At 43.0% G+C, this 24,568-nt stretch overlaps 1 protein-coding gene across 1 annotated transcript; it reads left to right on the forward strand.

Moving 5' to 3' along the window:
* Nucleotides 1–9: 9 nt before the first annotated feature.
* cfap58 (cilia and flagella associated protein 58) lies at nt 10–18,063 on the forward strand. Its single transcript, XM_064955186.1, has 18 exons — nt 10–214; nt 1,306–1,587; nt 1,829–1,977; nt 3,225–3,381; nt 3,875–4,069; nt 4,292–4,429; nt 4,764–4,923; nt 7,143–7,225; nt 7,591–7,782; nt 9,215–9,376; nt 9,474–9,620; nt 10,001–10,141; nt 10,661–10,884; nt 13,024–13,135; nt 13,335–13,439; nt 14,526–14,645; nt 14,901–15,034; nt 17,774–18,063. The coding sequence occupies exons 1-18, from the start codon at nt 209–211 to the stop codon at nt 17,892–17,894; spliced, it is 2,628 nt and encodes an 875-aa protein (XP_064811258.1). The 5' UTR covers nt 10–208; the 3' UTR covers nt 17,895–18,063.
* Nucleotides 18,064–24,568: the final 6,505 nt, after the last annotated feature.

A 24,568-nucleotide genomic window follows, 5' to 3' on the forward strand; every position in this document is an offset into this window, starting at 1 on the left:
CACACCTGCGCGAATCCAGAGAACGGGCAGTCGTTGCCTGGTAACGGGACGCGTTTCCTTGGAGTGTATGAATGAACAACATGCAGAGAGCTAGCTTAGCTACTGGAGCTAGCCAGCTGTCAGTGTCCTAACAAATGAGTCGCAGACATTTGGAAATAACAATCTTGTGTATTATAACTAAGCGCTTTTGACTAACGGGACAGGAAACATGGAGGCAAGTTGTGCTGGTTTGTATAGCTAGCTAGATAGCTAAACGCGACGTTTTGTTTTGCCAAAACAAAAGCAACAGAGCAACAGGTGCTAAATTACTGTACGTTAGCTAACTTTGTCTTCCGCTGGGTAGTATTCATTAGTGGACACCGCAGAAAAACGTTTAGCAAAGGATAACAAACACAAGGCTTTCTTGTTGGAAAACTTCGGTCAGTTTTCTGGCGTCTAGTTGGTGACGAGTGAATAATCACCTACTGTATCGTGACTGTCTGTACACTGAGTGTGCAGAAAGCTCGCAATCCGATTCAAACTCCATTCACCAGCTACAGCTCTGCAAGCGTTCGGCCTAATTCAAAATACCTTCGTTGATCGCCAAATATGAAGTTTCGTGGAGCAACTATATTAATTTAAGGCCGGTATGCACTTCCAAAAAAGGTCTACATAAAACATTGACAAGCAATGCCTTTTCAGCACCTCCAATGACAGTACATACCGGCCATAACGAGTAAATTAAGATAATTGCTCAGCGAAACTCCATATTTGGTGATCAACGACGAACGTATTTTGACATTAAAACGTATACAGAGCTGGTGAATGGAAGTTTGAATCAGCTTTCTGGGCGAGAGGTCTCTAACGCACAGATAGATAGATAGATAGATAGATAGATAGATAGATAGATAGATAGATAGATAGATAGATAGATAGATAGATAGATAGATAGATAGATACTGGTTCGGGATTGCAGTATGTTAACGTTGTAGAACTGTCAAGATTTCTTCGTCAACTTTATTTTTCGTCCAATAATTTTTATTCATGTCACTGCATTTCTATAATATGCTTATAGTAACTAGTGACAGTTAAGAATCAATATATCTTTATTGTCACAATCAGTTCATGTGTAGTATAGTCAGGGCAAAAAACAAGATCAACTGCAACAGATACACATAAGATGAATAGGAAACAGATCAGTTACAGTAGTTATTGCAGGAGTGAAACCATACAGAGAATATAATGTGTCAATTTCAGTGCCTTGCAATTAGCTTACTCTCTCAGATTTGACAAGTGCTTGATTGCAGTTTGTGTGTCCTTTCCCAGGATAAAGGTCAAAAGCCAGAAGCAGATGAGAACAGTTTTGAATCACTGGAGAAGGAGTTCCAGGAGGTTCTCGATGAGCTGGTGGGAGACAAGAGCCTGGACAAATTCCGGGTTGAATATGAGAAACTGACCAATGCCCTGAAGAAGTCCCACGAGAGCGAGAAGAGGCTGATGACAAAATGCAGGGAGCTGAATGCAGAGATAGTGTCCAATTCAGTAAAAGTTGCTACTGCACTGAAGTTGTCCCAGGAAGATCAAACAACTATAACTTCTCTGAAGAAGGTAGGCCTTTTATGGTGAAAACATGAGTAGCTGCAGAGATGTGTAATAGGCCTACAGCCGATGGTTAGGACGAAGGTTGTCATTAGTGTTGTTGCCAATAAGTTCTTGTAGGCTATTATGGAGTAAAATATTCACACTTCATTTTGAGCAGCGTTTTAGAGTTGTGCTTTGTTTCAACATGTCCCAGATTTGTCATAGTAATATGGCCATACTGTACAATTGAACACTTTTTTTCTTTTAGGAAATAGAAAAGGCTTGGAAAATGGTTGATGCAGCCCACGATAAAGAGCTCAGAGCAAAAGAGACAATTCAAACATTGAAACATGAAATTTCAAATCTAACAAAACTTGTTGAACAAGGTGCTGGCTTGTCCGTGGGTCAAGAACATAGGTGAGTTGAGTTGTGCACACTCACACTGTAAATTGTCCACTTCCTTTGAATTAACCAATTCACTAGAGATTATTGTCATACCTGAAGGCCTACATACAATGCTTAATTTGAGCCGAATCATGCCGGAACAAGATCCCGCAGTTTTGGACTGCTTCGTTTTGGCACCTATTTGCCTGGATCCGGTACCTCATGGCATGACAAAACATTTCCTCTATATTTGCAAAGTAAAAATAAAAATATCCTAGTTAGGCTACATCAAGTTGCCTTAACGTTAATTCTCCTGCCCCCTAAAAAACGTTATGGAAAAACTTAGATTTTCAGCCTGCACTTATTCTGAGAATTGATTTGGGTTGGGCTGGGTCCGGGTTTAAGTTTGTACAACATTGTAGCCTATGTTTTGGGACCAACCCTTGTCCATTGCTGTGGTGAGAGAGAGAAGCATGCACCTGTATCTCTCACAGAACTACATTGAGATTCTATTTTTGTGATCTCTCTGCTCTGATAGACATGTGTCTGTAACTCTCCATCTCGCCAGCATTGCACTTCATCATAAAAATATAAATAGGCCCTATTATGAGTATTGTAATTGAAATACAAGTTCAGTATAATGACTCTAGGGGGACAACACTATTTTACAAAGTATCTTGAGAGATAATGGCACGAGCGCATCGGCCATTACTGGTGAGTGCACATCCACTAGCCTATCTTCATCATTGGGTGGCTCAGTCGTTTATATTGATCTCAGTTTGTCAATGTCAGAGTAGCCTGTCATATCGGTAATTTCTGTGGTCCGAAAAAAAGTTATGTAAAATGATGTAGAATTGCATGAAATGCACTTATAAAAGGACATTTTTGTGTGCAAGAAATGCTTCTGCTCTATGCTACTCTATGCCACGATGCAAATATGGCATAGAGTGGATGTGCTTCTATGGATGTGCAGGATTCTCTATTTACACATAGTTTCTGGTCTACTCGTAGAGAACAGACTACTCTGGAGAATATAGTGCTCGTTTGATAAAGGGCAATCAAAGCTGAATCAATATCTGCAAGATCACATAATGCCAAATATAATAGCATAGTATAAAGTTACTGTAAGACAAAAAAACACCACAGAACATGATATTTCAACGGGTGACGGGAAGGGGCGGTTACCTACGGATCCTCAGCCTACAAATTAAGCACTGCCTACATCTCTAGATAACGATAACATTAAAGGAGTTTCAACTGAAATCTAATTTGTTTTTCAGTGTAAATGATCTGCTGAAAATCAAAGAGGAACTAACCAAGGAAAGAGATGAACTGCTTACGGAAGTGGTGACACTGCGAAAGAATCTAACAAAGGCCACCTCCAGTCAACAAGAGATGGAGGTTCAAAAAGAAAAGGCGATGGAAACCATATCTCAGGTAATGCAGAAACTCAACATCACCATTTACATTTAGAGGTGTTTATTGTTAATCATATTGAAGAAGCATATTGAAGAAGTACAAAACCCCAAAAATGTGTTCTTGGTTGAAAGGAGAAAAACTCAATAGGATTTTTAAATGTAGTATTACATCTTAAACATCACCATTTAAAAAAAATGTATGTGGTGCATTTGCTTTACCTTCACTTAACTGGCAGGTAAGGCATTAGGTATTAGGTAGGTATTATGGCCATACACTTGGTAGTTGTCTGGATCCTGACTGTAATTGTTGATAATTTCAGTCCTCATTCCCATTCGGTTGCAAATAAACCAGTTGGCTTTATTTGCTGTACAGTGTGTCCACAAGTCTTGGCACATCCAGCCCTAAATTACCTATGGCCTTATTATATAGTAAGTCCACTCCAGTGCCTGCTTTCTGTCAAAATACTTGCTAGTAACAACATTGTTTTTATCCTATATTCTGTCCAACATAGCTCCAGCAAGACATTCAGGTCCGTCAGAACGAGTGCTCGCGGGAGACACGGCGGAAGGAGAAGCTGGAGAAGGAAGTGAAGCAGCTGCACACAGACCTGGAAACCAAGCAGTCGGACATTAAAGTGCTGAACCTGCAGAGCCAGCGCAGCAAAGAGGAGCAGCAGAGGCTGGAGCAGCAGCTGCGGGAGCAGAAGGTGATGCTGTGACTAGTGGTGATGTCCCACCCGCCCTTCCCTGTCCACCGGTCCTCTCCCTTCCCCTCCATCCTCCAATCTTTTCACAGATGGGCTGGCGAGGGAACACCAACTTGAGAGATGGTGCCAGTCGTACACACATGGAATACAACTTTTACATGTATGCTTTAGGGGGATTAGATTTAATGTGTGATTTGATTTGTGCCGTTTGTCCCCTCACAGATTCTCAATGAGCGGGCCACAAAGGAGCTGGAGCAACTGCAAGTGAGAAACACCAAACTCCAGCAGGAGAATGAACAGAATGCCCTGAGTTTGGAGCAGCTCTCCCTCGACACACAGCAAAGGGCATCTGACCTTAAGGTAAAGCGAGTCCAATATTGCATAATGATGGTGACAGGCGTGCGTAATGAAGGGCAGCCTGGCGCTCGAGAGGGGGAGCGGGAGCAAGCGTGACATACTCCCCCTCTAGGGGCGGCACCCGGCGTACCACCTGGGCGAGCTTGACGGGCCGGCCGAGGCATGGGCGCTGGACAAGCTGGCTGAGGTGTGGGAGACAACGAAAATTGGACAGGAGCCCTAATGTCAGCAACACAATAAATACCTATTCTCTCTCTCTCTCTGACCTCCCACCACTCTCTCTTTCTCTCGCTCTTCTCATCTCTCTTCCTCCCTCCTTTTGTTCCCACCTCCTCAGATGAAGGAGGAGGAGGTGAATCAGATGCGTCAGGAGATTGCCAAACTAACAAAGATGAGAGAGGCCACTCAGCGGAAGTTCCGACAGACGGAGGATCAGAAGTTGGAAGTGGAGCAGCAGAGGGACATGCTGAAAAACCAGATCGCTGGCCTGGAGAGAGGCAAGGATACACACACACTATGCACACTCACAAGACAATACATCCACACTATATACACACTCACACAACACCACACATGCACACATATACACACACCTTTACACTCATCATATACTGCTGCTACTCTGTTCTTTAGTTTATTGTTATCTATCCTGATGCCTAGTCACTTACCCTGCCTTCATGTGCATATCTACCTCAAATACCTCATACCCCTGCACATTGATCTGGTACTGGTACTTCCTGTATATAGCTCCATTCTTGTGTATTTTAGTCCTCTTGTGTTACTATTTCATATTTTTTATTTACTCGTAAGCAAGCTTTTCACGTTAAAGTCTACACCTGTTATATTCGGCAAGTGACAAATAACATTTGATTTGATTTCAACATGCACACACACGCAGAACTAAACCAACACGGATACACGCCCACACAAAAGCATGCCGGGATGCATTTGTAGGCGCCATTCCTGAATGATGGCACTGACAGAGATGGTCGCCTCGCTTGGCGTTCTTAGGAAACTATGCAGTATTTGTTTTTTTTATGTATTATTTCTTACACTGTTACCCCAGGAAATCTTAAGTCTTATTACACATGGCCGGGACTATTGGATATAAGAACTATTGGATATAAGAGCAACGTCAACTTACCAACATTACGACCAGGAATACGACTTTCCTGAAGCGGATCCTCTGTTTGGACCACCACCCAGGACAATGGATCTGATCCCAGTAGGCAACCCAAAACAACAGCAGAGGGAACACCTCCCTATCCACATCGACAGGACAGTAGTGGAGATGGTGGAAAGTTTAAGTTCCTCGGCATACACATCATGGACAAACTGAAATGGCCCACCCACACAGACAGAGTGGTGAAGAAGGTGCAACAGGAGAAGGCGCAACCTCAGGAGGCTGAAGAAATTTGTCACCAAAAACACTCACAAACCTTTAGAGATGCACAATCGAGCATCCTGTCAGGCTATATCATCGCCTGGTACGGCAACTGCTCCGCCCACAACCGCAAGGCTCTCCAGAGGGTAGTGAGGTCTGCACAACGCATCACCGGGGGCAAACTACCTGCCCTCCAGGACACCTACACCACCCGATGTCACAGGAAGGCCAAAAAGATCATCAAGGACAACAACCACCTGAGCCACTGCCTGTTCACCCCACTATCATCCAGAAGGCGAGGTCAATACAGGTGCATCAAAGCTGGGACCGAGAGACTGAAAAACAGCTTCTATCTAAAGGCCATCAGACTGTTAAACAGCCATCACTAACATTGAGTGGCTGGTGCCAACATACTGACTCAAATCTCTAGCCACTTTAATAATTAGAAAATACATGTAATAAATGTATCATTAGTCACTTTAAACAATGCCACTTTATATAATGTTTACATACCCTACATTACTCATCTCATATGTATATACTGTACTCTATACCGTCTACTGCATCTTGCTTTTGCCGTTCGGGCCATCGCTCATCCATATATTTATATGTACATTTTCTTATTCATTCCTTTACACGTGTGTGTATAAGGTAGTTGTTGTGAAATTTTTAGATTAGTTATTAGATATTACTGCACGGTCGGAACTAGAAGCACAAGCATTTCGCTACACTCACATTAACATCTGCTAACCATGTGTATGTGACCAATAACATTTGATTTAATTTGGAGACACACAAATATCTGGGTTGACACTTCAACACTCCTCTGCTCTGTCAAAAGCACTTTTTACTTTTTACCCCTTTTTCGTGATATCCAATTGGTAGTTACAGTTTTGCCCCATCCCTGCAACTCACATACGGACTCGGAGAGGCGAAGGTCGAGAGTCTTGCGTCCCCCGCCAAGCCGCACTGCTTCTTGACACACTGCCCGCTTAATCCGGAAGCCAGCTGCACCAATGTGTCGGAGGAAACACTGTACAGCTGGGTCACCCGGTCACGGTCCGCTGCGACATATCCCGGGATTGAACCCGGATCTGTAGTGACGCTTCTAGCACTGCGATGCAGTTCCTTAGACCGCTGCTCCACTCGGGAGGCCAAATGCACTCTTTTTGACAGGAAGATGCCATTTTTTCTTACCTTTTAGTAACTCTGAAAATATTAAATGTAGTGGTTACATTGTGGTGGGGTTTGTGTGCAAGGTACATCAATTATGTATACAGAATTTCTGTCATTCTCTCTCACTCAAAAACACGAACCATGTATTGTGAACAGAAATGGAGTCCTCCAAAAAGCAGATGGAGATTGACAAGAAAGGCATTGACGAACTGGTGCGGGAAAGAGACATCCTGAACAAGGTATGTAGAGAATAATATAATTTAGCAGACACTTTTATTTGAAGCAACTTGCAGAACTGTCAACATTGACAGTGACAACCATCCAGTGTGTACCCCATGCAGAAATCAAAACCGACAACCCCGGCATTGCCAGCACCTACTACTACATGACATGATGTGCATAGCCTATCATGTTGCAGGTCTTGTTTAGCATGATTTGTTTCATTTAGACACATCTTAATGGGACAAATGTACACCAAGCACACTCATCTGCTCATAACTCATTGTTAAAGTGTGTCTGTGTTCGTTTGTCCATGTACATTTGTGTGTGTGTGTGTGTGTTTGTTTTGTGCGTGTTTGCATGCACGTGTGTGTGTACATTGTAGAACATGATCAAGGCAGCTAATGCCACGGAGAAACAGCTGAATGTAGTGAAGCTCCATGAGCAGTCCAAGAAGAACCTGGACCAGGAGATCATGAACTACCGCGACGAGGCCCAGAAGCAGCGCAAGATCATCTACCAGCTAGAGAAGGAGCGTGACCGCTATATCAACGAGGCCAGCGACCTCACACACAAGGTGCACTAAGATAGCTCAGGGATGAGTGGAGAGACCAGGGGCCTCATTTATAAATGCTGCGTACGTACAAAATATTATATTTTGCATGCAAAACATAACATGCACCCGTTTTCAGTGCATTTATAAAAACTGAACTTGCCTGGAGAATGTGCTTACCTCCACGCAAAGTTCAGACCATCCAAAGCACAACTTCTTGCTACTTACAGTAATTATTGCTTGGCAAGCAGGCAAGTAAGTACTTTGTGCAAATGAGGAATGGTTAGGTTGACACGTTGTTCATAAAACAACAACAACAGACAAACTGAATGACAAAACAAATGCATCCTTTTGTCGTTACTAAGAAGAGCGAACATCTATTTACTTTATCTTTGCAATCTAATTGATAAATAGGAATTATTGAACCTTTATTTAGGCAGGGTAGTTCCATTGAGACCAAGGACTATTTTACAAGAATGCCCTGCATGACAAGACCATGCAGTTAAAAGCCGTTTTACTTAAATCTGTGGTGACCAAATGAGTTTCAAGATTTAGCCATCCCTTTGACTGGATATGGTATCTCGTACATCTATTAGTAACGACAAAGACAGTACAGTATGAAGATAGGCAGAAACTGCTTTTCCAATAGAAATCCCCAAAGATGAAAACATTGTGGTAACACTTCCAAAACATTTGATAAAATGTGCCATTGCTTGTTTTTGGTGAAACTCTTCTGGCTTAATTTCAGTATACCTCCAAATTATACAGAAAATAGGGTGTTATTAATCACCATAAAAGGTAAAAGTTTTCCTGGCGAATAAATAATGCTCATTCACATACACACAGTTTTAGGACGGGGCTGATTTTTATACTGAGAAACATGTGTATGTATGGTGTATGCCAAGTTTATGAATCTCAATTTTTTTTTATAAGTAATGGGTTTTCAGAAATGGGTTACGTAGATATTTAGTGTGAAAATTACACAATGCTTATCAATGAGGTGCCCAGAGTGCTGGCAGGTCTTATTCGTTGTGATCTAAAGGGCATAGCTGATCCTAAATCCACGTTGGATACATAACAGCCCCAGGGATTTAGGCTCAGTTACATACTGTACCAGTAATGTAGCACTAGCATTAATGTTGATGAAGCAGAGAAAATGGGAGGGAACACCATTTGAACATTGCAGTTTATCAATTAGGATTTCAACACAGAAGACGAGATAATGTGATATGCGACGTGTGTTGCAACAGACTAAACATCGTTACATGTGGAGAAAATTTGAACATTACAGTTTATCATTTAGGACTACAAACAAGCTGGTATTGTGTCTAGGTTGTCTTTTATAAACACCTAGCTATCAGCTTCTGGTTACGTAAGCCCAAGTCTTATATTAAGTCCCAAACTAAATCCCCTCTTGGGATGATTTTTTTGTTCTCTCTGTTATTTTCTTCCACAGGTGCTCCAACACATGGAGGACATTAAAATGAGGGAGATGCAGATCTTTGAGTACAAGAAGAAGATTGCAGAGGCAGAGACCAAGCTCAAACAGCAGCAGAACCTCTATGAGGCGGTCCGATCTGATCGGAACCTCTACAGCAAGAACCTCATCGAAGCCCAGGTTGGATTTACATAGGAGTAGTCAGTCGTGTAGACAGGAAGGCAGGTGATTGTCCGGTCTGTCGACTCACTCATTCACTCTCCGCCCTCTCTTTCAGGATGAGATTACAGAGATGAAGAGGAAACTGAAGATCATGAACCATCAGATTGACCAGCTAAGGGAGGAGATCAACAGCAAAGAGTCTGCCCTGGTCAAGGAGCACCTGGAGTTCCAGCGAGTGGAGAAGGAGAAGGAGGCTCTGAAGGTAATTTACTATGCCGTGCTCACTGTGTGAGTGGCTGAAGTAACTACTGTGCAAATGTACTTTTTAGTCTGGGAACCCATTGGTGTAACTAGTCATGAGAGAAAGGAGGGTTGTAATTGAGCGTTTTGTTTTACTCAAATATTAACACCAAATATTAACACCAACTCTTTCAATCACACCAGGATGACACCCTCACCACCAGGGTGACACCCATCCTACCTTCTTGAAGCAAATACTGCATTCCAAATGGCACCTAATTCCCTTTTGTAGTGCACAACTTTTGACCAAGGCCCAAAGTGTTTTCTTTTTCTTTTCCCCTCATTTACCTAATTTTCAAATTCAAATTTTAAGTATAGGCCGTTTTTCCATTCCTCCCATAGGCCGAGCTCCAGAAAATGAAGCAGCAGGCTCAGGAGACTAAGCAGTTTATCGACAACCAGGAGGCCGAGGAGAGAAAGCTGCTCAAGATCATATCCGACGCTGATGCTGAGCGGCTCAGACAGAAGAAAGAATTGGATCAGGTAAGGGACAGAGAGAGGGGTGGAAAGGTGGCTGCCTGCTTTCACTGAGAACTCACTGCCCATTCAAAGAGACAAATAGTACTGTCATAGCGATAAAATAGTGCTGATTTGAATAAAGGGGCAGGCCCTTCCCGTAGAGGCCTGGGATGGAGAGAGATGTTTTCATCAGCCAGCAGATCTGTCATGCCTTTGTGGTCTCGCATCACATGGGTCAAAAAACATTGTGTTGATGTGGCTGCAGAATGTGACAGAGGTGCAGCTTTTCATTTCTTCCTAATGAGGTTTGTCTTTGAATGTATGAGACCAATTAAAACATTCTATAAATGTGACTTTCTAGGAAATAGCAGGTCATTTAGCAGGTCATCTACCAGTATCCATTTAGATGGAAAATAATCAAACACGTTCTCACAAAGGGCCAATATCACAAAAATGTTTTATTTCTAAATGTATTTTTACAGTCTTTGATCAAAGTATCCTGGGGTTTTTGTTGTTTGCTCTTTTGCCATCACCGTCTTGTAGGTGATCAGTGAGCGAGATATCCTGGGCACTCAGCTGGTGCGACGAAACGATGAGCTGGCCCTACTCTACGAGAAGATCAAGATCCAGCAGTCCATGCTGAACAAGGGAGAGATCCAGTACAACCAGAGGGTGGAGGACATTCGCCTCCTCAAGATGGAGATCAAGAAACTCAGACGGGAGAAGGGCATCCTGGCCAAGACTGTCGCTAATGTGGAAGACTTAAGGTGAGATTGGAAGAGGGAGAGGGAGTAAGAGAAAGACAGAGGTAGAGAGTGAGAGAGTGCAAGACAGCAAGAAAGTGAGGGGGCGAGACAGAGGGTGGGAGACGCTGATATAGACGGAGCGCAGGGGGGACATAGGGAAACAGAGAACGATTGAGACAAATTTCAGTTGGACTCCGAAGAAAGCTCAAGCTAGATTTATTCAACCATTTGATGATACAAGCACATATATTTCTAACCTACTAGGCGGGGTCAACTCCTTGCACATCTACATAGCCAATGCATCTACGTTGCTAGGCAGGAACTAACTTGGTTCCTCTCAACTGGTATAGTCATGGCCTTGCCTATTGCTAGAACCTTTGTAGGCGTGGAAGTGAATGTGTGTGAGATAGGACTGTAGTAGGATGGTTGTTGGGGTGGGCCCCTCTGGCCCCCCTCCAAGAGATTTCTTCTCACTTCTTCTGTTGACTTGGACCTCAAGTCGAATGCCTCGCTCCTCCCTGGTTCCACAGCTGGCCTGCTTTATCAAAGACTAACTGTTGCCCTTCGTCTCCCTCATTTACTTTCCATACACGTTCCTTATTCACCTTTCAATGACACAGAACATAAATCCTTTTACGGCTAGGGGTTCCGCTACCGGAACATTTCAACAACATCCGGTGAAATGGCAGAGCGCGAAATTCCCCAAAAATTATTTGAAATATTTAACTTTCATACATTCACAAGTGCAATACACCAAATTAAAGCTTAACTTCTTGTTAATCTAGCCACCGTGTCAGATTTCAAAAAGGCTTTAGGGCGAAAGCAAACCATGCAATTATCTGAGGACAGCACCCCATCAAACAAACACATGACAATCATAATTCAACCCGCAAGGCGCGACACAAAACTCAGAAATAACAATATAATTCATGCCTTACCTTTGAAGATCTTCTTCTGTTGGCACTCCAATATGTCCCATAAACATCATAAATGGTCCTTTTGTTCGATAAATTCCGTCGTTATATCTCCAAAATGTCCATTTATTTGGCGCGTTTGATTAAAAAAAAAAACACCGGTTCCAACTCGTTACCTGTAATCTTGATCCAAACATTTCAAACAACTTTCCTAATACAACTTTAGGTATTTTGTAACGTAAATAATCAATCAAATTTCAGACTGGATAAACTGTGTTCAATACCGGATTAAAAAACAAAGTGGAGCGATCTTTCAGGTTGTGCGCCCCAACCACAACAGTACACTAGACTCGACCCTCGTTCTGAACAGCCAATCTTCTTCATTACTCAAAAGAAAACATCAACCAATTTCTAAAGACCGTTGACATCCAGTGGAAGCAATAGGAACTGCAAGCAAGTGCCTTAGAAATCTAGATCCACATAGAAAACCCATTGAAAACACTGTCACCTAAAAAAAAAAAAATTATCTGGGTTTCGCCTGCCAAATAAGTCCTGTTATAGTCACAGACATTATTTTGAGAGTTTTAGAAACGTTTGTGTTTTCTAACCAAATCTACCAATTATATGCATATCCTAGCTTCTGGGCCTGAGTAGCAGGCAGTTTACTTTGGGCACGCTTTTCATCTAAAATTCCGAATGCTGCCACCTATCCTAAAAAAGATAAACAGTTATCATACATGTTATGTAATCAATAAGTTATTGTATAGTGACAGGAATAAGTATATTTCAAATTAGAACCCAACACCATTCGAAGAGCACAGCACACTAAACTCTTAATCAATGTCTGTAATTTATGCAAAATTCTTAATAACTTTTCTTTTCACATTATTTCACTATTTAAATTGTTTTTGTGGTACAAAAGTGCACAGATCTATGCAGCAGGAATATTTCTGCATTGCTCAGTTTACATTGCTGTCTTATTCATTGGCATTAATTTGCTTTATTGTAAACCTGTTGATATCTGCAGCCCACAAAAGGTTACCATAGTGGCATTTGCTGGACATCTGCCATGAACAAAACATTGAATTGATACAGGCTTGCCAATGTTTTTACATCCTTAATGATTAATGAAAATAATTGAATTGAAGTCTGTTTTCAATCTATGCCCCACTTGAATTTGTTGTCATAAAATATGTGATGGGGAAATGCCATGACATTTGATGCCCTTTTTGGGGTTTTGTGACAGACGTGAGGTTTACCACATGCAGAAGGAGCTGCTCAAAGAGAGGACAAGGTGCAGAGCCTTGGAGGAGGAGCTGGAGAATCCTATGAATGTACATCGTTGGAGAAGGCTGGAGGTGTGTGTGTGTGACTGTGTGTGTGTGTGTGTGTCTGTGTGTGTGTGTGTGTGCATATTTTGTGAGTGCTTGGGCTCAAAAACATTTAGACCTGTTTCAGTACATTAACTTCTTAATGCTTCGGCCTAGCTTCTGTGAGACATAGCCAGAGAACCTATTTAGGGTTATACATTAATGCCTCTTATTTGACTTTCTTCAGGCCAGCGACCCAAGCACCTACGAGTTGATCCAGAAGATTCACTCTTTACAGAGGCGTCTGATAACCAAGAGCGAGGAGGTGGTGGAGAAAGAGCTTTTATTACAGGTAAAATCCAGATAAATCTGTCTTATCCTGTTGGCTACCCAAACACCAGGTGCTCCCACAGGAAGTAGGTTGGGTCACTGCAGAAATCAATGGAAGCCTGGGAGAATTGTTTCACTACTTCTTAATCATAACTTTCAGAAATGAGCATGGACTGCATACACTGAGTATACCAAACATTAGGAACACCTTCCTAATAATGAGTTGCAAGTTGCAACCCCCCCCCCCCCCCTTTTTTTGCCCTCAGAACAGCCTCAATTCGTCGGGACATGGACTGTAGAATGAAAAACCCAGCAGCGTTGCAGTTCTTGACAAAAACCAGTGCGCCTCGCACCTACTACCATACCCCGTTCAAAGGCACTTAAACATTTTGTCTTGCCCATTCACCTTCTGAATGGCACACATGCACAATCCATATCTCAATTGTTTCGAGGCTTAAAAATCCTTCTTTTAAAACCCTTTCCTGGAGTCAAATGACCTAGTGGCTTTATTTTTCACAATTTCTAAATTAATAAACATTATTTATTTTTTTATGCTGAAAATCTGATGTTTCTATGTCAAACAGTTTTGATATATTTCAGTCCTCTGTGATATATAAAGTGTAATGTTAGAAAGCAAACTAAAAATGAAGTACATTTCAACTCTATATGTGACATGGTATACAGGTGTCTTATTTTTTGTAAGGCCATAAACACCATGTTTATGGCTCACCATGTGTGTGAGGTGTATACTTTTGTTTCAAAGTAGATTTCTTTAAGACTGCCAAGAGACACTGATTTAGCCCAATGCAGTAAAATGTTAACCTGTCTCCTCTCCTTCATCTACACTGATTGAAGTGGATTTAAGTGACATCAATAAGGGATCATAGTTTTCAGCTGGATTCACCTGGTCACTCTATGTCATGGAAAGAGCAGGTGTTCTTAATTTTTATATACTCGGTGTAGATACAGTATGCAAATATGTAAATAATGGGTGGGTCGACTGCTGGTAAGGAGGCGCCCAGTGGGATGTGTGCACGTTTTTAAAGAGCCCATCCTTGACTGAATGTTTGGCTGCCTAACGTCCCCTCTCTTCCACTTAAATGCTCAGGAGAAGGAGAAGCTGTACGTGGAGCTGAAGCACATTCTGTCCCGGCAGCCTGGACCGGAGGCAGCCGAGCAGCTTCAAATCTACCAGCAGACACTGAGGCAGAAGACAAAACAGCTCAAGGTCCTCTGTGCCTTTCATCTTCTTTTTGTACATCCCTCGTCTGTCTGTCTGCCTCTCTCTCTCTCTACTTCCAAGCAGCTCTGACCACTGGCAGAGAAATGGCCACTTCAGATACAGCAGGACCATGCAAAGGCTTGCGAGCCAAGCTCACAGGCCCAGAGTAACTTTTTCCCTGCTATGTCATTTTCAGTTTAGTCCTATGCTGCTGCTTGAAGTTGATTTATTTTAGATGTCCTTTTAATCCCCCACATCCAGGCTTTGTCATCAGAGCTGAACATGTATGAGTCCCAGACACAGGAGTACAAGTATGAGATTGAGAGACTGGCCCATGAGCTGCAGAACATCAAGAAGAAGTACCTCAATCAGAAACGCAAAGAACAGCAGTGCAGGTAAAGATTATCCTGGTATAGTACTTACCAACCACGTGAATCACACTTGAGCTCATTCTGGGGTTTCTGATCTAAACTGATTGAACTGTTCAAGTAGGGCTGGGCGATATATCAAATTAATTTGAGTGTATATTTTTGTGCGATATTCCAAATGCCTGTATCGCAAGAATCAAGGTTTTGTTATTTTTCTTTTTGATGATTTATTATCCGCTTGTTCTCATGTTGTATTTTTGGTCTCATCTCCTTCACTCCTCTGTGCTGTGTGCACCTTCCCATTTACACCAGAGATCTGTATATAATGACGAGTTGCACATCTCCGCCCTAACAATGGGAGTCGTTGTCACAAAGGCCGGAAGGCAGGTGACTAGCTTAGGTCCAAAATAAGCCCATAGAAACACATTGGCCTTATTTTGGACAGATTTTAGCGAGAGTGGAACCTCTCGCTTTGCCTCTTCCTCTATGGTTTACACACACACCAAGCCCCTCTCCCCATGCCACTCACGCCAACAAAGTTCAGAGATCACATCTTCTCTGACAAGTGGTTTCAACTCGCTATTTGTATTTGAGGTTTGGTCCAACAGAATTGGTCATCTGGACACCAAAACACATTTAGACATTATTTTACTATAATAGAGAAGTTAACTTTTTGAACAATATCTTTTTTATGTTTCAACTACTCAAATTGCGCACAGAGCAGACACTACTAAAACAAGAGTATCAATGAACATTGATTTGCCAAAATGAATACTCAGTTTGTCGCAGGACATTAGGGTACCGCTTGCAGCATTTTATCCAAATGCTGTTATACTAGTCTGCTGGCTAGTCTGTGTTTTATAAACGTGCAATAAGCATAAAACACAATTATACAGTTGAAGTTGGAAGTTTACATACAGTCGTGGCCAAAAGTTTTGAGAATGACACAAATATTAATTTTCACAGTCTGCTGCCTCAGTTTGTTTGATGGTCAATTTGCGTATACTCCAGAATGTTATGAAGATTGATCAGATGAATTGCAATTAATTGCAAAGTCCCTCTTGCCATGCAAATGAACTGAATTCAAAAAACATTTCCACTGCATTTCAGCCCTGCCACAAAAGGACCAGCTGACATCATGTCAGTGATTCTCTCATTAACACAGGTGTGAGTGTTGACGAGGACAAGGCTGGAGATCACTCTGTCATGCTGATTTAGTTCAAATAACAGACTGGAAGCTTCAAAAGGAGGGTGGTGTTTGGAATCACTGTTCTTCCTCTGTCAACCATGGTCAGCTGCAAGGAAACACGTGCTGTCATCATTGCTTTGCACAAAAAAGGCTTCACAGGCAAGGATATTGCTGCCAGGAAGATTGCACGTAAATCAACCATTTATCAGATCATCACGAACTTCAAGGAGAGCAGTTCAATTGTTGTGAAGAAGGCTTCAGGGCGCCCAAGAAAGCTTCTGATATGCTAATTGACATAATTTGAGTCAATTGGAGGTGGACCTGTGGATGTATTTCAAGGCCTATCAAACCTAGTGCCTCTTTGCTTGACATCATGGGAAAATCATGGGAAAATAAAAAGAAATCAGCCAAGACCTCAGAAAAATAGTTGTTGACCTCCACAAGTCTGGTTCATCCTTGGGAGCAATTTCCAAATGCCTGAAGGTACCACGTTCATCTGTACAAACAATAGTACACAAGTATAAACACCATGGGACCACGCAGCCGTCATACTGCTCAGGAAGGAGACACCTTCTGTCTCCTAGAGATGAACGTACTTAGGTGCGAAAAATGCAAATCAATCCCAGAATAACAGCAAATGACCCTGTGAAGATGCTGGAGGAAATGGGTACAAAGTATCTATATTCACAGTACAAATGAGTCCAATGTCGACATAACTTGAAAGGCCGCTCAACAAGGAAGAAGCTACTGCTCCAAAACCGCCATAATAAAGCCAGACTACGGTTTGCAACTGCACATGGGGACAAAGATCGTACTTTTTGGAGAAATGTCCTCTGGTCTGATGAAATAAAAATAGAACTGCCAATGAACACCTTCCCAACCGTGAAGGACGGGGGTGGCAACATCATGTTGTGGGGGTGCTTTGCTGCAGGTGGGACTGGTGCACTTCACAAAATAGATGGCATCATGAAGTAGGAAAGTTGTGGATTGAAGCAACATCTCAAGACATCAGTCAGGAAGTTAAAGCTTGGTCGCAAATGGGTCTTCCAAATGGACGATGACCCCAAGCATACTTCCAAAGTTGTGGCAAAATGGCTTAAGGACAACAAAGTCAAGCTATTGGAGTGGCCATCACAAAGCCCTGACCTCAATCCCATAGAAACATTGTGGGCAGACCTGAAAAAGCCTGTGTGAGCAAGGAGGCCTACAAACCTGACTCAGTTACACCAGCTCTGTCAGGAGGAATGGGCCAAAATTCACCCAACTTATTGTGGGAAGCTTGTGGAAGGCTACCCGAGACGTTCGACCAAAGTTAAACAATTTAAAGGCAATGCTACCAAATACATATTGAGTGTATGTAAACTTCTGAGAAACAAGTGGTGATCCTAACTGACCTAAAACAGGGAATTTCTGTGTGTGTGTGTGCGTGTGTGTGTGTGTGTGTGTGTGTGTGTGTGTGTGTGTGTGTGTGTGTGTGTGTGTGTGTGTGTGTGTGTGTGTGTTGACGGAGCAACTCTTAAATGCGTCTGCATGTGTCTGTGTGACAGATTTCCTGGAACTCTCTTGTGTGTCCGCAGGGAGAAAGAGAGGAGCCTGGCCCAGGTGGGACAGTCGGTGATCCTGCCCCAGCGCAGCGATGGTCCATGCTTCACCGGTGGAGGCTTCAGTCTTAAACAGCCTGGCAAAATCACCACCTAGAGGGAGAGACAAGAAGCTCCCTCCAGCCTTACAACGTCTTGACACACTGCCTCTTATTACCACTCATAGGACACTCATCGTTGTCGATACTGTTTTTAAGAGCTCTTATAAAGGAAAAATCAATATTACCAGAGTTGGGCTGTGATTTTATTCAATAAAATCTTACTTCACGTATCAGTCTGGCCTTTCTCCAATATTTGTTTGAAGTTAGAAAATGACCAGTCCAATCAGCGTTCTCTCAGAAAGAAATGTGTGGGTTTAGGATAACCTCGGAAACCCTGAACTAAAATATTGTGTAATTGCGTTAGATGCTCCATTAGGTTCGGGAGAAAGGTGAATGAGAATATTATACTAACGAGACTAGTGAAATCTCCACCCTGCTAAATGGAAACTCTCAGCCAAAGCCCTCAACCACTTCTGAAAACTTTCTGTTTGAAATCATTGCTTGAAATCCCCATCCCCACTTTAAGCACCACCATCACACAATCGTAATATGTCCAAATAACCAGTGATGTAAAACCAAAGCACAGGAAATACTGCACTTTAGTCGTCACATCAGTCTTTTGACAGACGTTACGATACCATTTATGTTACATAGTCTGTCCACGAGAGTTTAGGTTTAGGACAACAACCCACACAGCCAAATACTGCACTTTTAAATTTTGGTTAAAGGTGCTCTAATCGCTGACAAATTAGTTTTTAATAATGCCCCTCATTACAAGCGTGGGCTCTTAGGCTGATACTGTATGTGAAGTGTACAGAAAGGTGAGTAGCTAAACTTATTTATCACAATTTCAAATTCATAGTTTTCCTGAATTATGAAAAGCAATTTGGAAGTGTTTGCACCCTCTATAGCCATTATGGTTCTGATCCTGCTGGTTATCTATTAAAGTTTGAATGTATTTTTAGGTGCTCCATCCTGTTGTTTTTATCAGTCTGCCAAGCATGCACACCATGAACTGATTAACAATCTGGCCTCAATGGAAACATGTACTCTTTATCTCTACCCGGTACAACCAGAAGAGGACTAGCCACCACTTAGAGCCTGCTTCCTCTTTGGTTCCTTCTTTCTAGGGTGGTCACTTAGTATCTGCTTCTTTATTGCTTGCTCTTTGGTGTTTTAGGCTGGGTATCTGTAAAGCACTTTGTGACAATTGCTGATGTAAAAAGGGCTAAATAAAGCCAATTTGATTGATTCAAGGGGAAATGAGCAGTTGCTACATTTTTGGATTTATATATTAATGATATGTACCCATTGATTTTTGAAGAATATCATAATTCAGTATATCATAATTCAAACCATTGATGATGTTCTTTTCTACACAGAAGATCATTCACAATTATAGCCTGATGATGTTCCTTGATGTTTTCCTGAACTTCCCAATAACTTTTGGAAGCATTTCAGTTTCTGCTAACCATACTTCGGACTGAAATATGAAATACATTTACATTTACATTTAAGTCATTTAGCAGACGCTCTTATCCAGAGCGACTTACAAATTGGTGAATTCACCTGACATCAGTGGAACAGCCACTTTACAAAGTGCATCTAAATCATAAGGGGGGGTGAAAGGATTGCTTTATCCTATCCTTCTATTCCTTGAAGATGGTGGGGTTTCAGGTGTCTCCGGAAGGTGGTGATTGACTCCGCTGTCCTGGCGTTGTGAGGGAGTTTGTTCCACCATTGGGGGGCCAGACCCCAGTTTTGACTGGGCTGAGCGGGAACTGTACTTCCTCAGTGGTAGGGAGGCGAGCAGGCCAGATGGATGAACCAGTGCCCTTGTTTGGGTGTACATCAGAGCCTGGTAGAGATTACCCCTCACAGCTCCGTAGGCACACCATGGTCTTGTAGCGGATAGATTCAACTGGAAGCCAGTGGAGAGAGCGGAGGAGCGGGGTGACGTGAAGAACTTGGGAAGGTTGAACACCAGACGGGCTGCGGCGTTCTGGATGAGTTGTGGGGTTTTGGCACAGGCAGGGAGCCCAGCCAACAGCTTTTAATCCAGACGGGAGATGACAAGTGCCTGGATTAGGACCTGCGCCGCTTCCTGTGTGAGGCAGGGGCGTTCTGCGGATGTTGTAGAGCATGAACCTAACGGGCCACCGCCTTGATGTTAGTTGAGAACGACAGGGTGTTGTCCAGGATCACGCCAAGGTTCTTAGCGCTCTGGGAGGAGGAAACAATGGAGTTGTCAACCGTGATGGCGAGATCATGGAACTCCTTCCCTGGGAGGAAGAGCAGCTCCGTCTTGCCGACAGCTGTGGTGATCCGTCATCCACACTTATGTCTGCCAGACATGCAGAGATCTGCCACCTGGTCATCAGAAGGGGGAAAGGAGAAGATTAATTGTGTGTCTGCACTTTAAATGATAGGAGAGACCATGTGAGGTTATGACAGAGCCAAGTGACTTGGTGTATAGCGAGAATAAACTGAACAGAGCCCTGGGGGACACCAACCGCATCAGACAGATTCTCGCCACGCCACCTGGTAGGAACGACCTGTCAGGTAATGTAATCCAAGCACATTCTAGATGCCCAACTCGGAGAGGGTGGAGAGGAGGATCTGATGGTTCACAGTGTCGAAGGCAGCCGATAGGTCTAGAAGGATGAGAGCAGAGGAGAGAGAGTTAGCTTTAGCAGTGCAATTCCGTGATACAGACAAACTCAGTTGAATGACTAGTCTTGAAACCTGACTGATTTGGATCAAGAAGGTCATTCTGAGAGACATACTGGCCAGATAACCACGTTCAAGAGTTTTGGAGAAAAAGAAAGAATTATACTGGTCTGTAGTTGTTGACATCGGAGGGATCGTTGTAGGTTTTTTAGAAGGGGTGCAACTTTGTTTTGAAGACGGAAGGGACGTAGCCAGCGGTCAGGGATGAGTTGATGATCGAGGTGAGGTAAGGGAGAAGGTCTCCGGAAATGGTCTGGAGAAGAGAGGAGGGGATAGGGTCAAGCGGGCAGGTTGTTGGGCGGCCGGCCGTCAAAAGATTTCATCTGGAGAGAGAGAAAGAGGTCAGAGCACAGGGTAGGGCAGTGTGAGCAGAACCAGCGGTGTCGTTTGACTTAGCAAACGAGGATCATGATTCTTTTCAAAATGGTTGACGAAGTCATCTGCAGAGGGAGGAGGGGGGGAGGGGGAGGAGGATTCAGGAGGGAGGAGAAGGTGGCAAAGAGCTTCCTAGGGTTAGAGGCAGATGCTTGGAATTTAGAGTGGAAGAAAGTGGCTTTAGCAGCAGAGACAGAGGAGGAAAATGTAGAGAGGAGGGAGTGAAAGGATGCCAGGTCCGCATCCGATTTTCCTCCATTTCCATCTGGAGCACTGTTCTGTGAGCTTCAATGAGTCGGAGCCACGGAGCGGGAGGGAGGACCGAGCCGGCCTGGAATAGGGGACATAGAGAGTTGCAGAAAGGGAAGAGAGGAGGGTTGAGGAGGCAGAATCAGGAGATTTGGAGAAGGTATCAGAGGGAAGAGATGATAGGATGGAAGAGGAGAGAGTAGCGGGGAGAACGAAGTTTGGACATACATCCTAGGGGCAGTGTGGGAAGTGTTGGATGAACGAGTTACAAGGTAGTGGTCGGAGACTTGGAGGGGAGTTGCAATGAGTGGAAGAACAGCATCTAGTAAAGATGAGGTTGAGCGTATTGCCTGCCTTGTGAGTAGGGGGAAGGTGAATCATGTAGAGGTCAAAAGAGGAGAGGAGTGGAAATGGAGGCAGAGAGGAATGAGTCAAAGGTAGACGTGGGGAGGTTAAAGTCAACTGTGAGAAGGAAAGGAGCTTATCAAGGCATCAAGCTCATTGATGAACTCTCCGATAACCTGGAGGGCGATAAATGATAAGGATGTTAAGCTTGAAAGGGCTGGTAACTGTGACAGCATGGAATTCAAAGGAGGCGATAGACAGATGGGTTGACCACTTGGGAGAGATGAGGATCCCGGTGCCACCACCCCGCTGACCAGAAGCTCTCGGGGTGTGCGAGAACACGTGGGCGGACTGAGAAGCATTAGGAGTAGCAGTGTTGTCTGTGGTGATCCATGTTTCCGTCAGTGCCAAGAAGTCGAGGACTGGAGGAGGCATAGGCTGAGATGAACTCTGCCTTGTTGGCCGCAATCGGCAGTTCCAGAGGCTACCGGAGACCTGGAACTCCACGTGGGTCGTGCGCGCTGGGACCACCAGATTAGGGTGGCAGCGGCCACGCGGTGTGGAGCGTTTGTATGGTCTGTGCAGAGAGGAGAGAACAGGGATAGATAGACACATAGTTGACAGGCTACAGAAGAGGCTACGCTAATGCAAAGGAGAAATGACAAGTGGACTACACTTATCGAATGTTCAGAACGTTAAACTTACGTCAAGAATCTTATTGACTAAAATGATTGAAATGATACAGTACTGCTGGAGTAGGCTAGCTGGCAGTGGCTACGTTGTTGACACTACACTAATCAAGTCGTTCTATCGAGTGTAATAGTTTCTACAGTGCTGCTATTCGGGGCTAGCTGGCCAGCTAGCAGTGTTGATTAAGGAACGTTACGTTAAAAGAAAGACAATAGCTGGCTAGCTAACCTAGAAAATCGCTCCAGACTACACAATTGTCTTAGATACAAAGACGGCTATGTAGCTAGCTAGCTACGATCAAACAAATCAAACCGTTGTACTGTAATGAAGTGAAATGAAAATGTGATACTACCTGTGGAGCGAGAATGTTGACCGGGTTGTTGAAGTTCAATTCGGAAGACGTTGGCTAACTAGCTAGCTCAGTGACTCCTACGTTAGGACGACAAATAGCTGGCTAGCTAACCTCGGTAAATTAAGATAATCACTCTAATCACTCTAAGTCTACACACTCTAAACTACACAATTACCTTGGATACGAAGACAGCAAAGACAACTATGTAGCTAGCTAACACTACACTAATCGAGTCGTTGAGTGTAATAGTTTCTACAGTGCTAGTGGACGTTAGCTAGCTGCTGGGCAGAAAGCAGTGTAGACTACGTTAGGACGACGAAATATTGTCAAAAATATTGTCAGACTGATTTGTAATAGACTGCTATAGCCTCAAACAAAAAAGGAAATGTTGGCTGTTGATTACATTCTTTTTTTCACATGGTGGGGTCATGATAAAGTTCTTATATCAATGTGGGGTTGTGTGCCAAAAAAAATTGGGAACCCCTGTTCTAGCGGTTCGTGACAAACAGCGCCAGATACCATTACAAGCCAGTAGAGATGACCTCATCACTGTCATGCCTAGATAGAATAAAGCTTATATCAAATTGATGTCAGAAGTGGAAATGTTTGTATTTTAGCTAACACAAACACTTTTTCCTAATCGTAACCTAATTATCCTAACCTTCTACATGAATTATCCTAACCTGCTGCGTATATTCTCCTAATCTTGCCCGACGACACGCCCTGAATTGCTGCTCTATCGATCGCTACACACTGTACAGTACATTTCTTCAGAATCTGCCACCCTAGAAGTTATTTGTGTGACTTTAAACTGACAAACACAAATTCCTAAGCGTTTGGATTGTCTCTAACAAACTGGCTCTGGCCCAACCCATCAGTTTCTGGGACCAATTGGAACGGTCAGAATGTATTCACATTCTAGAAATCGTAGGTGTGAGGCTCTCCTCATGGAGAGCGATGTGGAGTCAATTCTGGTCAATTCTGACAAACTGTATACTATTTAGTCAAAACCCCACAACCCAGATAACCCCTGATCGAAAAGTGAATTATACAGTCTTTTGAGCAATGTTATTTTTTACAAGTTTTAAGTTTGTTTTGTTTTACGACAGCAAGTGTTTATCAGCAGCACCGTGTTCCAAGTTTTTATTTTTGTCAAAATCCGTGTGAAGGCTGATTTGGTTGATACTGAGATCCAAGCGACCATGATTCTCCGATCCCAAGAACTGAGTTACTAACACCCATTCGACTTGATAGGCACGTGCAAGCTGCACTTCATACTGCTTCATCCTTCATCCTTCATCCATTCATCCTTTCCATCTGGAGCATGTTTCTTCATCAGGGGTTGGAACCAAAATTATTTTCTAATCGTTTTGTTCTGAACAGAACTACAGTACCAGTCAAACGTTTGGACACACCTACCTTTTCAACAGTTTTTCTTTATTTTTTACTATTTTCTACATTATTGAATAATAGTGAAAACATCAAAGCTATGAAATAACACATGGAATCATGTAGTAACCAAAGAAATGTTAAATCAAAATATATTTTATATTTGAGATTCTTCAAAGTAGCCACCCTTTGCCTTGATGACAGCTTTGCACACTATTGGCATCCTCTCAACTAGCTTCATGAGATAGTCTCCTGGAATGCATTTCAATTAAGGTGTGCCTTGTTAAAAGTTCATTTGTGGAATTTCATTTCTTCATAATGCGTTTAAGACAATCAGTTGTGTTGTGACAAGGTATACAGAAGATAGCCCTATTTGGTAAAAGACCAAGTCCATATTATGGCAAGAACAGCTCAAATAAGAAAAGACAAATGACAGTCCATCATTAAGACATGAAGGTCAGTCAATCCAAAGGAATTTCAAGAGCATTTCTTCGAGTGCAGTCGCAAAAACCATCAAGCGCTATGATGAAACTAGCTCTAATGAGGACCACCACAGGAAAGGAAGACCCAGAGACATCTGCTTAAGAGGATACATTCATT

Source organism: Oncorhynchus masou, chromosome 5, assembly GCF_036934945.1.
Source record: "Oncorhynchus masou masou isolate Uvic2021 chromosome 5, UVic_Omas_1.1, whole genome shotgun sequence".
Lineage (NCBI taxonomy): Eukaryota > Metazoa > Chordata > Actinopteri > Salmoniformes > Salmonidae > Oncorhynchus > Oncorhynchus masou.

What these genes read in the sequence shown, in the direction of transcription:
- cfap58 (XM_064955186.1), top strand. An exon ending in AGCAGCTGCGGGAGCAGAAG is followed by an intron (nt 4,070 to 4,291) that starts GTGATGCTGTGA and finishes GTCCCCTCACAG; the next exon opens with ATTCTCAATGAGCGGGCCAC. An exon ending in CCAGCGACCTCACACACAAG is followed by an intron (nt 7,783 to 9,214) that starts GTGCACTAAGAT and finishes TTTCTTCCACAG; the next exon opens with GTGCTCCAACACATGGAGGA.